Source organism: Gracilinanus agilis, chromosome 2 (assembly GCF_016433145.1).
Source record: "Gracilinanus agilis isolate LMUSP501 chromosome 2, AgileGrace, whole genome shotgun sequence".
NCBI classification, from domain to species: domain Eukaryota; kingdom Metazoa; phylum Chordata; class Mammalia; order Didelphimorphia; family Didelphidae; genus Gracilinanus; species Gracilinanus agilis.
Window position 1 is genome coordinate 717,864,788 of NC_058131.1, and position 15,355 is coordinate 717,880,142.

Sequence of the window (15,355 nt, forward strand, 5' to 3'; positions counted from 1 at the left end):
GGAAGGGTGGAATTCCAATTCCACCCTTCCATTTTCCATGTTACAGTATTGGCTAAAAAAATTGGTGATATTAAGACTGAAGAGGAGAAAATTCCAAGGAAATGTCACAATCTTTAGTGTCAAGGATCAGAAAATATAGGATGGTCAACTCAGAAAGGAACTCTTAACCTGTACTCTGTGGATTCTATTTCAATATCACTGAATCATAATCCTTTGTCATCCTGCGTATTTTATTTTATGTATTTGAAAGCATTCTTCTGGGAAGGGGCCTATAGGCTTCCCCAAACTGCCCGCTCATAAAGGGAAAGGGTCAAGAGCCCAGGATCTAGAGCTGGAAAGAACCTTGGAAGCCTTCTAGTCCAGACCATTCATTTCCCATAGAAGACTAAGAAAAGTCAAAGTGGCTTGCTGGAGGTGACATAGGTAGGATTTGAACTCAGTTCCCCTCACTCCAAGATCCAGTTCTGTTTCCACTAATAGAACCACACTGCCTCTGGCTTTTCTCAGCCAACTGAAAATGGAATGACAGCTTTTAAGCGGGGGATCCAGAACCATTCACCAAGGAGGCTTCTTTGCCACCAGACCAAGCAGCCAATTAACCAACCAATAAACATTCCTCAAGATCTCCTTCTATGGGCCAAACACTGGGCTGGTGCTGGGGATGCCGAACCAGAGAATGGAACCATCCACTCGACGGGGGCCTCTTCTAACAGGGAGACCACAAGCACACACATCCAGGGGAAATATCAAGAAAATAAGGCCAGGATCATGGGGGAAAGAGGCTGCTCGTGGTTAGAGATCAGGTAAGACTTCATCCAGAAGGTTGTGCTTGACTTGTGTCTTGAAGGAAGAGAGCAATTCTAAGAGGAGGACCTGAAGAGGGAATGCATTCCAGGCCTGGAAAATGGTCAGAGCAGAGACCCAGAGATGTGGGGGGACAGAGGGGGTTAGTATCACCTGTAGGGAGGGAGAGAAGGGGGAAGAAGGGAAAGAAGGCCAGTGTAACTAGGCTGCTGCATGCAAGAAGGGGGAAATTGTCCACTGCGGTTGGATCCAGGTCATGGAGAGCTTTAAAGGCAAACAGAGTAGATCAGACATTCATAGAGGCCTCAGGGCAGCCATCGTGTGTTTGCTAGACTCTTAGAGTTAGTTGGTCTTTAGTCCTCCCAGTTTCCCCCTTTCCCCCTCACCTGTCTCTCTCAGATTGTGGATTCTGCAGGTAAGAATAAGGACTCCGGTTGATCTGGGCACCTTCCACGTTGCCCCTGTTGATAAAAATCTTGCCTGGTTTCATGTTTTGATGGGCCTGGTCAATGCTCTGGGGATGCAAAGAAGAAGACATTGTATTAACAATGACAGGAAAGTGATAATAACTCACGTTTCCAGAGTACCTGAAGCTTGCAACCACACCCTTTCCTTCCAGAACACTGGAAGGGAGACAGAGCAAGTCTTGCTTTGCCTCCATTTTACAGATGAGGAAACTGAGATCTGGAGGACTTTAAGAAATCTGATCAAAGTCACACAGCTAATTAGCAGCAGTGTTGGGCGGCTCCAGCTCAGGACCTCTGAGGCGAAAACAAGTTCTTTTCTCCTTCACCAAGAAATGCCCTCATGACAACCCCATAAAGCTGAGACCAAAAGAATTAGTCTCCCCCATCACCAGCCAATGAAACTGAGGCTCAGGAAGGTGAAGTGACTGAAGATACAAGGACTGAGGGAGAGGCTGAAAGTGGACCTCACATCAAAGCTCCCCCTGCTCACCTTGAAGTGTAAAAGGAAAAAAGCCTTTACCTTTGGATTCGAAAGCATGCTCAGAAATGGCGTCTGACATAGGGAACTGGGTCATTTGGCCTCAGGAGGAGGTTGTAGGGAAAGTCACTTTCTGGGCACTGATACCTTCCTGCCATAGGCACACACACACTCCTCTAGCCTCATTGCAGGTGTTCTATTTCCCATAAGATACTCAAGCTCTTTAAAGCAGCAACTTGTCTAGTTTGCATCTGTATCTTCAAGGCTTGGCCCAGGGTCTAGCATCCAGGAAGTTCTTATTAAATGTTCACTTTCTCTCCCTCTCTATTTCTCTCTATTTTTCCCTATCATCTAGAATCTACGGATCCTTCTATTTATCTATCCGTCTACCTATCTAGCCTTCCATCTATCCAATCACCTACCCATCCATCCACCTATCTATCCATCTATCTATCTAGCCTTCCATCTATCCATCCATCCATCTATTTATTCATCTATCTAGCCTTCCATCTATCCATCCATCCATCTATTTATCCATCTATCCATCTATCTAGCTAGCCTTCCATCTATCCATCCATCCATTTATCCATCTATCTAGCCTTCCATCTATCCATCCATCTATTTATCCATCTATCTATCTATCCTTCCATCTATCCATCCATCCATTTATCCATCCATCCATTTATCCATCTATCTAGCCTTCCATCTATCCATCCATCCACCCATCCAGCCATCTATCCATCTATCTTCTATCTAGCCTTCCTTCTACCTATCTTTTATCCATCCATCTCTGAAGGATGATGTGGCTTTATTGAGCTTCCTTCAGCAGCTGATGTGATGGCTTTAAGTCCCCAGAATGGAGCCCCATCAGTAAGAAGTTGAAATCCAATGAAGATACTAAGTGCTTATTTTGTAATCACCAAGCTATCATATGTTTATGGTAAGGAACACCCCCATAAAGAAGCTAGGTGGCACAGTATACTCTTGGGACTGGAATCAGGAAGACATGTTCAAATCTGGCCTCAGATACATACTAGCCATGTGACCTTGGGCAAGTCATTTGATTTCTATTTGCCTCCATTCTTCACCTATAAAATGGGGCTAATAAGAGCACCTGCTTCTAAGAGTTGTTGTGAAGATGCACTGAGATAGCATGTATAAAGCTGCAAACTTTAAGATACTCTATAGATTGTGATACTGGAAATTTGGAAGTCCTTGAACTAATTTTGAGGTCCCTGACCTAAACTTCAACGTTTAGGGGTCTTTCAAACTACATTTCCCATGATTCCTGGCTCACATAATGATGTAGACAGTTACGTAATGACGTGGACCAGAGGTTAAAAATGAGGGGCTGGGCTTGAACTGTCTCTTTCCTAGCTGAAGCAGCATAGTGGCAGAGGTAATGGTGGGTTTTTCAAAATGACTCTTAATATGGCACATGGCTTCATTTTTCTAATTACTACCAATAAGTCCTTTAAAACCCTAATATTTTTATATCTATCCTTTTATATCCATTTTATTTCTTACAAGATAGAGAACAAGTCTTTGAGTTAGAGTCAGAGGACCTGGGTTCCAATCACAAATATGTGATTTGTCACTAATGAGATGTGTGGCCCTACACAGATCACTTTCTGGGCCCTGGTTTTTTCCTCTTTAAAATGAGGAAGCTGGCCCAAATCATCTCTCAGTTTCCCTCTCCCCCTCCCCACTTTGAGGTTGGGCCTATAATTTCACCAATTTGTGGAGAACTTCCAGTATGGAAATATCTCTCCATCTTTACAGATCAGCAGCCATCATCAATCACTTAAAGTCTTTGGGAAGGGGGGGAATGGGGGAAAGAAAGGAATAGGAGAGAGGACCCAGGGTAGGGCATTCTCCCATAGCCCTTCACCTACCTTCATGATGCCTTCTACAATGAACTCAAAAGTCCTTTTGCTAAATCCTCCACTGGATAGCACAAAGATGGTGTACTGGAAATAGCCTGCAGGCCCCGAGTGCGTGTGAGTGCCACTCAGAACCACGTTCTCCTGGGTGTACAGGCTGCCATATTTGCTCTGCAGTCTCTTTAGCACCTTCAAGGAAAAAGCACAGCCACAGGACGGGGATGTATCACAAATGGACCATCGCGGGTTTCAAGTTTGCATTCTCAGCCCCCCAAATTGGAAATCCTGAAGAATCCTTCCATTTCCCCTTGATGTGCCCAAACCACCCAGCTCTGCAGTGGAAGAGGGAGTGCCACTTGGCATTCAGGCCCTGCAGATCCAGTCCTATACATAAGAGGAAAAGTTCCTGAAATTACTGAGATGGGGGGTGTGGGGCTCAAAAATAATCCTTGAAGATACTATCTGCTGTTGCTTTGCTCACATAATCCCATGGGGTGGAGAAGATCATTGTCATCATTTTCCAGTTGAGGAAATTTTGGCCAAGGAAAATTAAATGACTTGCTCAAGGTCACACATCTTGGAAGTATGGGAGTTAGGGCTAGAGCCTAGGTCTTTGGGCTCCCAAACCAAGGCTCTTACCATCATACCAACCTATCTCTTCATGGCCACACTTTTAACTGGTCAACTAGCCAGTCCCTAGTCTTTGAGACAAGTGAGCAAAGGAGCTCCACCGTGAGCATCTTTCGTTTCTTTGTTCTTCAATTTCATTCTCTCAAATAGTGAAACGTCTTCCTGTTCTCTCTCCAAAACTGGCCTGCTGCATGAGGAGAATTTTCTCTATGCTAAGGCAGTTCAACTGCTTGAGGCAGGTTCTTGGCCAGGAGTCCTGAAGCTGCAACATTCTTTATATGGAATATTATATAGCGAATGAAATGTTCATGCCTTGGAGACAGGCTGAGAAAAGGTTCCTTGGGAGCACAGGACTTTGGGGGAGCATTAGGGCAAGCTTGCCCTAATGGACCCTATCCACTGAAGTGAAAGGACTTGAAGAGAAAAGACCCAAGTTCAAGTCTTGGCTCTACTGCTCACGAACCATCCACACCTTTGAGGAGTCCTCAGTTTTCATCTCTTTAAAATAAGGGAGTTGAAGACAATCGCTCTTGACGGCGTCTCTCTCTTCTCTTTACCTTGACAGCCTCCCTCCAGACAACGCTAAGCTTCCTGTATCTCTGCTGCCAAATTAGCCTACTTGCTGCTGCCGGCTCCACCTCTGGGCCTTTGTACCAGCTGTTATCCCTCATGCTAGAAACAGATCCCCTCTTCAACTGGCCCTCCCAGCATCGGGAGCTTCTCCCAAGGCTCCACCAGGCAGGACGATCCGGTGTCGGCTTCTCTCCATAAAGCCCAGCACCAAGCATGGGGGTCCTACGCTGTGAACAAATGTTTCTCCCATGCCTGGTTGCGCTGATGTCCTCTTCTGGACATATTTCACTGCACGTGAAAGAATATTTGTTCTCCATCTCCCGCCCCAATGGGTAGCTCAGGCTTTTGCAAATACTCTCCCATCTCCTCTTTTATAGAGTGGAGTCTGCCCACTAGTCACAGGGGAGGGAAAACGCCTGCCGAAAGAGGCATTCTTGACTAAGCCAGTGACTACATTCACCAAAATCTCCAAGTGGGATGCCAGCTATCCTTGGATGACTGGAAAGGGTAGAGCGACGGAGCCACGTTCACCTTAAATGCCATCCACGTCAGTCCCTTCATCTTACAGAACAGGAAAATACAGTCAAGCAAGGCAAAGGAGGCTGCCTGGGGTCATGCTGGGACAGAACCCAGACTGCCATGTCTCTAGATCTCCTTCCTCATTTCAAATTTCCTTTGGGAACTTAGCTATAGCCAACAAACATAAATATTTCAGGTCTCTCTCCATTCCCCTGCGCTGTGTCCCTTAGCAGTGACATCGGAAGACAAATACATCCTTCAGGTTCTTCCTCTAATCCATACTGCTGGCGTCCCAATGGGAGAGTCACTTAACCTCTCAGTTCCCCTAAGTAATTTTCTAAGATTATACACGATAGATCCAAAGCCTGCCGTCATCCCAGTTGTCGTCCGGATTTCTTCCGGCTTATCGATATCCTTAAACCAACCCAACTAGAGCTGAACACAGCAATCAGACCAATTCTGACAAGGGCTGAGTCCAGAAGGACTTCCTCCTCTCTTCTCCTGTTAGCTGTGCCCTCTCTAAATGCAATCCCAGATCAAATGAGGGTTGGGGAGCTCTGACAGCACATTGTTTAGTCCTATAGAGCTTGTAGCCCACTAAAATCCCCTGATCCTTTTTAGAATAACCCTTCTTTATCCATGCCTTTCCCATCTTAAATCTGGGCAGCTGATTTTTTTTGTACCCAAATGCAAGACTTTACTTTCATCCCGAGTGAAAATCTCCATCTTGTTAGATTCAGCCCAAAGCACTAGCCTGTCCAAATGCTTTTGGATAATGATTCTTATCCCCTGGGTTAGCTCTCTCTCCTGGCTTGGTGTCATCTGCCTTTGATGTCTCTGTTCAAGTCATTAATAACAACATTAATCAGAACAGGGTCAAGCACAGATCTCTGGGAGGGGCCACTGAGATTAACATTGGCACAGAATCATTGGTAACTACTCTTTGAATCTAGCCATTTGGGGCTCACCTTTTCCTCTAAGCCTCACATGCCTCTGGGCAATGGGCGCCCCATTTCCTGTGGCCAGGTCCTTGTCTGTAACAATAATAAATCTCTGCACCTCTCTCTCTGCCCCCTGTACATTCACTCAAATGTTTTTGCCCCAAGTGAAAGCATACCCAGTCTTGGCTTTGCCACTAGCTGATGGATTCTGTGGCCCACACCAGCCCATCCCAGGATGAGCCCATGTATGTAGCCCATAAAATTTAGTAATCTACCAGCAACAACCAAAAGAAAAGCAGTTCTGTTAGAGCCATGGTTCTCAAAGTATAGTTGGCCAGGGAACCCCCCATTGATCCTAAAAACGTTTTCAGGGGGTCCATTATATTATACTATATATATGATTATAACTATTGTTATAATAATACTAAGATGTTCTCATTTCTAATATGGTCATATCCATAGATATGATCCACATAAACCAAAATTCTTTGGGGTCCTCAATAATTTTAAGACTGTAAAGGGGTCCTAAGACCACAAAATTTGAGAGCCCCTCCATTAGACTATTGAAGGGAGAGGTCATGAGGCAGGTAAACGCAGGGGCCAAAGTGTTAAACAGCCAAGAACAAAGGATCTCTGATACAGTATAAGTCAAGAGAAGAAAAGAATATTCCAATATTCTTTGTCTGTCCACAATTGCTCCAGAGGACCAAGTGGTCTCCTAGAGAGGACCACCAGGAATCCTCTTCAGATTCAGCTCAAGCGCTCCCTTCTACATGAAGTTTTTCCTGCTCCCACCCTCCACCTGGTTGCTTGGATCCTCCCCTCAAAAATCAATGAATACCTCCGGGACACCAAGAGAAACTCCTCCATTTTAAATCACTTCACCACCTGGCCCTGGCCTGCCTTTCTGGTCTTCTTATGTTACTCCCCTTCCCTTTAAGCACTCTAAGATTCCAACCCTGTTGGCCAATTTCATCATCTCTGTCTTTGAGCTGGTGGTCTACTCACACAACCCTTCTCTTCCACCTGGGAAGTTCTGGAGTATTTGGGCTACCTGGGGCCAGCAGGCCACTTCATTTGTGAGCTGGTCTGGGGGGCCAAGGATGAAGCAGCTTCCTCGTCTTTTAAATGCACAGAGGAGACTAGCCCATAAGGATTCTGGTGGATGTCCCATGGCCATGCCAGTCACATACATATCAGAAAGGTTTCTATTTGGAGATGAGGGTGCCACCGTGATTTGCACCAATGTTGTACTCTTTGTCGAGAATCCTTTCTATGCAATAGCTAAGCAGACATCCTTTGGTTAACTTGGAGATAGTCTATGAGCATCCTGTGGACTCTAGTTCTAAGAGATGCCCCCTCATAGCTGAAGCTGGTCTAGCTTCAGTTTGAAATGGTCTTGGTCTGAAAGGAAACCCGGAGGATAAACGTTGTAGTCATTTCTTTCTCCCTAAGCTGGGGTAGTTTCTTACCTCGAGCCTGATCCTCTGGGACACCATGCCAATGTCAATGCTGACAAACACCACTCGCTTTGAGAGGTCTGGTTCAGCCAAGACAAAAGCCCTGCTGTAGAGCCGGGTGAGAATCCCGCTAGCTGTCTGGCCCGACTTGGCATAGCCCATCTGGAGGGGAAGAGAAGTAAGTGAGTGATTTACTCTTGGGAGTCCCAGAAAACCCAAGAATCCCGATTTGGATGGAAGCCCAGAGCCCATAGAGTCCAGCCAACTGAACAAGGACCCCACAACATCTCCAACAAAGGCTTAGCTAGTTCCTACTTCTAAACATCCAGAGATGGGGAGATCCTTAAATCCGGAGATGACCCATTCTGCTTTTTGGAGACAAACTATATCTCTAAATCTGCCTCTCTGTATTTTCTGTATCTCCACATTCCTGGTTCTGCCCTCCAAACCCAAGTAGAACAATTCTGCTCCTTCCTCCTAATGACTCTTTATATAATCAATAACACAAAATCTATCTTATCAATACTAACACATACACAGAAGTCTCTCCTGATGGAATGCAGCCTCCTGAAGGCCAGGGATGGTCTCGGCTTGGTCTTCGTATCCCTAACCCCTTGCACATGGTAGGCTCTTACCAGGTGCTTAGGTGGTTGTCCTGTGACCCCTTAGATGTGGCTGATGGTGGAAGAAAGGATGTCTTTCCAAGAAAACTATCGGTGGATAAAAGATTCTGCCACCATTCCATTAACAACTAAGTCTGTTCCTATGTAGAATGGGCTGTCTCCAGAGGGAGTGGGTTCCCCATTCCTAGAGGCTCCAAACAAAAACTGGATGACCATTTGTCAGGGATGCTCTAGGTGGAATTCTAGGCACTGAGGTAGTACAACGGAAAGAGCACTATCTTAAAATCAATAAGACTTAAATTTAAATCCTGACTTAGATGCTTATGAGCTCTGTGACTATGGGCAAGTCACCTGGCCTCTCTGAGTCTCTTCTGTAAAATGGGAATGATACTAGCATCTACCTCTTAGGGTTGTTGTGAGGACCAAATGAGATATGTAAAAGACTCTGCAAAATTTGAAGTCCTATATCAGCGTTAGCTGTTTTTGGTATTATTGTTGTTAATATTCATTATGACTTGGGACCAGTCTGGACTCAAGGGCCCACCCTAAGAATCTAGAATTCATCTGTCTACAGTGATCAGCATCTGAGAGATAAATAAAAGGGCAGTTCCATGTGCTCATGGAGAATACTTTGTTGGGGGTGACCCTGAGTTCTCGACAGCTCTCCCAATCAAATGAAACCACTGGCAAGTCCAACTTGGCTACAAAGCTGTCGAATGTGGGCCCAGTGAAGACCGTGTCTGCTTCTCAAGGACCAGCCCACCCAAATCTGGAAAGACATCACTCAGTCTGCCAGATGTGATGAATGTTTTCACGCTCAGCAGGGCTCCATCTCCGTAGAGAGGAGGATCGACCCCACCACCACAGTCAGATCCTTGAGGCCCTGCATTAGGTCTGCAGGTGGCTCGGGGCATTCCTACCAAGGGTATGTCCGCCACTTGTCCCGTGCAGTCAGCTCGCCCAACACCAATATGGTAGCCAGTGAAGTTCTGGAAGAGAGTGGTTGTTGTTGAAGGACCATCAGTGACTGGAGGACCTTGGGAGACAGAAGGCTCCTGGGTGCCAAGAGAATCAGGGCCTGTGGAGCATAAATAGAGGGCAAGAAATTGCAGAGAACATGACGTAGGGAATACCCAGCGAACATTTCAGCTCTCTCCATGGTCGACTTATGGACCTAAAACACACATGTCATGAGTTGAAGTAATCTCTCCCATCAAAGGCAGTCAGGTGAGTGCCAACTGCAGGAGTCTGATTAACAAGCTCAGCTTTTCCCAAATCAAAGCTAAGAAGGCTCTTTTTTTTTTCTTGGATGGTGAATTTTCTTAGAGTATTAGGAAAACAGAAGGGCATAGAGGAAAGAGTGCTGGTTTGGATTTGGGCAATCTGGGTTCAAATCCTGGCTCTATTCCTTAACTACTGTGTGACAAGGATAAAGCCACCTAACTCCTCTGGGCCTCCCTTGTAAAATAGGGGTGAGGACTAGGGAGGGAGAATAGATGGCCTCTGAGGAATCTATGATCTAAATCTATGATCTGAAGTCATTGGCCTTCTTTACGATGAAATTTCCTCATCTGCTAATAAAAAGTAGGTTGGGAGAGAGATTTCATTCTAAGTCTCCAATTCTATATTTCATCCCAACCTAATTGAGCTCATCTTCCATGGCACAGTGTGTCCGTCCTTCTGCTCCATCATAGCAAATCCATTTCCAAATTCCCAGAAAACAAGTTGTCAAATCCCCCCTCCAAGGATATGCTCATCTCATTCTCTCTCTCCAGCATGCCCTCTCCACTATTTCATTTCTAAGATGTTAAGACGCCCTCCCAAGAACATTCTCTACGATGCCTTCCCTGCAGAACCACCTCAACTCATGATCCTGCCTCATTCTCAGATTTACAAACTGCTTTCCAACCAACAACTTGTAAAGGGGGAAGAGGGCAGATGCCATGATTTCACTGATATAAGGATTTGTGAGATCATCTTCTTCTTTTCTTCTTTTAAAAAAATACCCTTACCTTTCATCGTAGGATCCATACTATGCTTTGGTTCTAATGCAGAAGAGCGGCAAGGGCTAGGCAATGAGGGTTAAATGACTTACCCAGGGTCACACAGCTAGGAAGTGTATGAAGGCCAGATTTGAACCCAGGACCTCCTGATTCCAGGTCTGACTCATTATCCATTGAGTTACCTAGCTGCCCTTTGAATGACTTCTAAAGAGGGACTTTTCTGGGGATACTCACTTAGTATGTACCAGAGGCAGAACTGGAACCCAGTCTGTCAATCAGTCATTCAACACACATTTACTAAGTGTATACAATGAGCAAGAGATTGCGCTAAGCACTGGGAACACACACACACACACACACACACACACACACACACACACACACACACACACACACACACCAGCCTGCCTTCTAGAAACTCCCATTCTGATGTCTATTTTACTTTTGCAATTTTTCTGAAATACTCTCTCTTCTCCCCTCTAACACTGCCCCAACCCACTGATTTTTTTCTAAAGCCCAGATATCATCACGTCACACAAAGTCCCTCTCTACAGACTCTAGTGGCTCCCTATCACCTCCAGGATCAAATAAAGAATGTTCTTTGGTATTCAAAGCCCTTCATAACCTAGGTCCTTCCTATTTTTCCTTTTTTTAACCATTAATTTTAATTTTATTTTTTCTCAATTACATGTGAGCAAAATTTTGTAACATTTATTTTTTTTAATTTCGAGTTTCAAATTCCCTCCCTTCCTCTTTCCTCCTTGAGAAAGCAAGAAATTTTATAAGATTATACACACAGTCATGCAAAACATTGGCATATCTGCCATGCTGCCATAAGAAGGGTGAGACCAAAAAAAAAACCCAAGAATAATAAAGAAAATTAAAAGTATATTTCAATCTGCATTCAGACTCCATCAGTGGTGACTCACCCAAGGTCACCAAAAAATAAACAGCAGAGCTGAGATTGAAAACACACTCTCCAGCTTAAAAACCAGCCCTCCTGCCACTCTGCTGCCCACCTGGCAGGGCTTGCCCAGAGAATTCCAGTTGGTACCCCCAGTGGGTCAGCCTCAATCATTTATTCCAATCTGCTCTCAGATTTCTGTGGGTCTTCTAGACCTTGGACTCTGGAACAGCCCAGGAGATCTAGAGAAGTCATGTCACTTGCCTTTATTGTCGTCTGAGATCCCACTGGTGATGAAGAGGAGACTGAGAAGGCCCACTGTGACAGCCGTCATCAGCAACAGAAGAACAATTAAGAAGATCTCCAGGCTGGAAAAGTTGCGCTTGGCCATGGCTCCCTTCCAGAATCGCAGTGAGGGAAAAACAGGGATCAAGAAAGGAATGGGAAGAGAATAACAAAGGACACAAACCAACAACCTCACTTGCCAAGCACCCATTCTTCTTACTAACTGGCTGGATTAACCATTCTGTCTGTCGTTTAGTCAATCATTTGGCAAGCATATATGAGTTTTTACTAGTGCTAGTCATTGTTCTAAGCTCTGGGGATACAAAGAAAGACAAAATTGTGCTCCTGCCCTCAAGGAGTTTCCATTCCAAAGGGAGATAACCCAACACTTAGCACACTTCCAGACGAAGAGGGGGTACTTAATAAATTTGTGTTGACTGTTGACTAACATGAAAAATATAATATATACATGCATATATTATGATAGATATATAATGACATAGACAGTTTCACTCTAAATGCAAAGTGTCCAATAAGCTGAGGATTTTGAGCTGGAATTCAACACAGAAGTCATCTCTGCAAACTTTGGGCTGCAAACGCCAACATATCCTCCAAATACCAGCTATCTCAATTTCCAGCCCCCTCATTTTTACTGATGAGGAAATTGAGGCCTGATGAAATTTGTGGAATTATGTATTGCTAAGAGTCTCGGCCTAACGAGCCTGGGAACATGCCTGATACTTGAAACCAGGGTAGAGAAAACTCTTTTCAGAATGAAGCAGGTTCAGCTCAAGCCAAATGTCACTTACATGGTCCAGAGTTCTAGTTTAGTCACAATCACACCCCTGAAAAGTGGATGTGGGTATGCCCTGGGGAAAAGGGTTAGGGACAATGAATTCATCATCTCTAAATGGTGTCCTGACTTGTGCAGAGCAAATTCCTATCACTAAACATGATATCCTCAGCATGTAGGATGTTGCAAGACCAAGAGAAGTATGCAATGTAGCTCTGACTGGGCAAGATTGAGACAGTTCATGTCTTTCTCCTCTGTGTATCCTTAAACAAAACCCACACGAGCTAACTTTGAGTCTTCCCGAACATAGGAACCCTCTGATCTAGGAAATTCTAATCATGACAATATTTTATATAGTGCCCTAATTTTATGTAGGAAGAAACCAAGGCTTGGAGAGAAACTTGTCCCAGATCACACACTAGATAAGGGCAGAGCCAGAATTCAGATCCACGCCCTCTGATACAAAATCTAGCCCTCATCCCACTGTACCAGTGACTTCATCATGAGATCATGAGTCAAGAGTTGTTTTTCCAGCTCTAGGGATGGATTTAAGCTCATCCACCCACCCTGATTCATCCAGTTCCACTCTACCCTGAGAGCTTACCAGTAGGAGCAAAAGCTTCAAGCTATGCTATTTGGGTATCAAATATACCTCTTATATCATGCCACTCTCATCATAACCCTATGAAGTAGGTAGAATAATGATTACTTTTGACATCAGGACATGAGAAAGGCAATATGGTACAATGGATGGACAAGCAATCTTGGAGTCAGGAAGACCCAAGTTAGAATTTGATATTTATAAGCAATATGACTTTCTCTCAGCCTTGGTTTCCCCATTTTTAAAATGAGGAAGTTGAACTCAATGGTCTCTATGGTCCTTCTAGCTCTAGACTTGTGATCCAAAGATCTGAGTTTAGTCCTACCTGAGGCACATACCTAGGCAAGTCCCTTTCACTTAACCTCTCAGCTGTGTCAAGGGAAGCCAGATGACTTCCATGGTCAATGATTTTGATCCACTCAGTACTAAGTCATAACCAGCTAATTAATCATTACTGCTTGGTCAAATCACACACAGAGAAGATGGATTAGCTTTTGTCTCCACATCCCTTCATTTGGGCAAATTCACCCTTGACCAATAGAATAAAGATTCTACGTAGGGTACGGAGATGGGAGGATCCAGAAACTCATCCAGACTAGCTTGGGAGCCTTAAAGGATTCCCACAGGGCAGTTTCTTTTGTGGGGATGATGGGGAAGACTCTCCACCGCATGTTACAGAGTAGATATTACAGAAAATACATTAGTTTAAGTACTTACTAGCTATGTAACTATAAGTGTGACAAACTTGCTGAATATTTCTCATACTTCTCCCAGCCACTCCAGTAGAATATAAGCTCCTCTGGGGTGGGGGAAGGAGAGGACTGTTTGTTCCCATCTTTGGGTCTATAGTACCTCCCACAGTTCCTGGCATATAGCAGATGATTAATAAATGTTTGGTAAATGAGATTGATCCTCAGTTTGCTGATCTGTAAAACAGGGATAGAAACAGTGTCTGTCTCACAGGATTGTTGTCAATATACCCCTTTGTAACCTTTTAAGTGATGGGGTGTCAGTGTCCCTAACAGTACCTGGGATGGCCAAGAGTTATTATTTTACAAACACTTCCAGTTTGGAGAGGGATCACTTCCTCACTCCTGGACCGCCGAAGAAGAATCCCTGAATCTCTACACAAAAAGTGAGTCAGCTAATCCCTGAAAGAGAGCTAGCAGTCCTTGGAGACAGAGTTAAGGAAGGATGCCGCTCGTAGCATGAAGGACAACCTAGACAAATTCCCAGAGATGAAAGATGGACTATCTGGGTAGCCTAACAATTCAGTCATGGCTGGCCAAAGAGAGACCAAATTACCCACAATTCCGTCCTTTTGCTCCCACTTAGGCTGAGTGGGGATGGACAGAGGTTCGAATCTGTCCTTCCCTTTCCCCATCCCTCCAATGGTCTCCCCCTCCTCCCAGCAGCACCACAGAAACTTCTTTACCAGAGACAAGCAGAGAGAGCACAATGACTGGGATTGATGACAAAAGTTGACATCTATACGCTGTAAAGTTATTGGCTTGACCAACTCCTTGTGCACTAGGCATGGGTGCCCTCTGCCCTCATTAGACCTCATCTAGAAAACTGTGTTTAGTTCCAGGCACCTTCATTTAGGAAAGAAGGGAATCCCAGTGGCCCATCTGCTCTTCCTTTGAAGCAATATTCTCCCACCTCCATCCCTCTGCACAAGACTACTCTGGGCCCCTCTCTCCATTCCTGGAATGTTCTTCTTTCTCCCTTTTGCCCCCTACAATACCTAACTTATTTCCAAACTACCTACTAGATGAAACCGTTCCTTATCTCTCCAGTCACTAATGGCAACCTTTCCCCAAATGACACTGCATTAACCTTTGTATTTATTTTTATGCCTATGGGTTGCTTCTCTCAGTAGCCCAAAAGATACCCAAGGACAGAAACCATTTCTCTTTTCTTTTGTCTTTGTATCCTCAGTGTCTACAACTATGCTGGGTACACAGGAGGAGCTTAATCAATGCTTGTCAGTTGATTGATCCTGCCAGGTGAGAATCAGTTCAAGGAAATGGGGGTTTTCGCCTAGATAAGACTCAGCAACAGGAGAATGGGAATGGTCTTTAAGTAATGGAAGGAACGTTCGCCTCCAAGGCTTTCAACTTCATGCAGAAACCCCAGGAGCAATGATGTCCAAGCCACATATAAAAAAGAAGGGCACTTAACAACAACAACAAAAAAAAAAAAAAAAAGGACAAGTGGCCCTGGGGAAACCCGGAACCCCAGAGTGGGCTCTGAAAGGTCTCCTCAAGGGGGTAGGCTATGGCTTGAGCCCAGGGTCCTCCTTGCTCTTTCCCCACCCACCACCCACCCTCTGGGTCCTGGTACTCTGCAACATTGATCAACAGAGGGCTCCCATAGATCCAAGTGTAG

General features: G+C 44.8%; 1 protein-coding gene across 1 annotated transcript in view; it reads right to left on the reverse strand.

Annotated features, from left to right (window-relative positions):
* The window catches only part of ASAH2 (N-acylsphingosine amidohydrolase 2), a 50,322-nt gene extending 38,646 nt beyond the window's left edge, over nt 1-11,676 (reverse strand). The window contains exons 1-5 of the mRNA XM_044660334.1: nt 11,550-11,676; nt 9,299-9,456; nt 7,768-7,917; nt 3,645-3,821; nt 1,191-1,318 (exon numbers count right to left, since the gene is read on the reverse strand). Of these exons, the coding sequence (XP_044516269.1) occupies nt 1,191-1,318; nt 3,645-3,821; nt 7,768-7,917; nt 9,299-9,456; nt 11,550-11,676 (740 nt within the window). The remainder of the gene's footprint in view (nt 1-1,190; nt 1,319-3,644; nt 3,822-7,767; nt 7,918-9,298; nt 9,457-11,549) is intronic.
* Between the last annotated feature and the right edge of the window lie 3,679 nt (nt 11,677-15,355).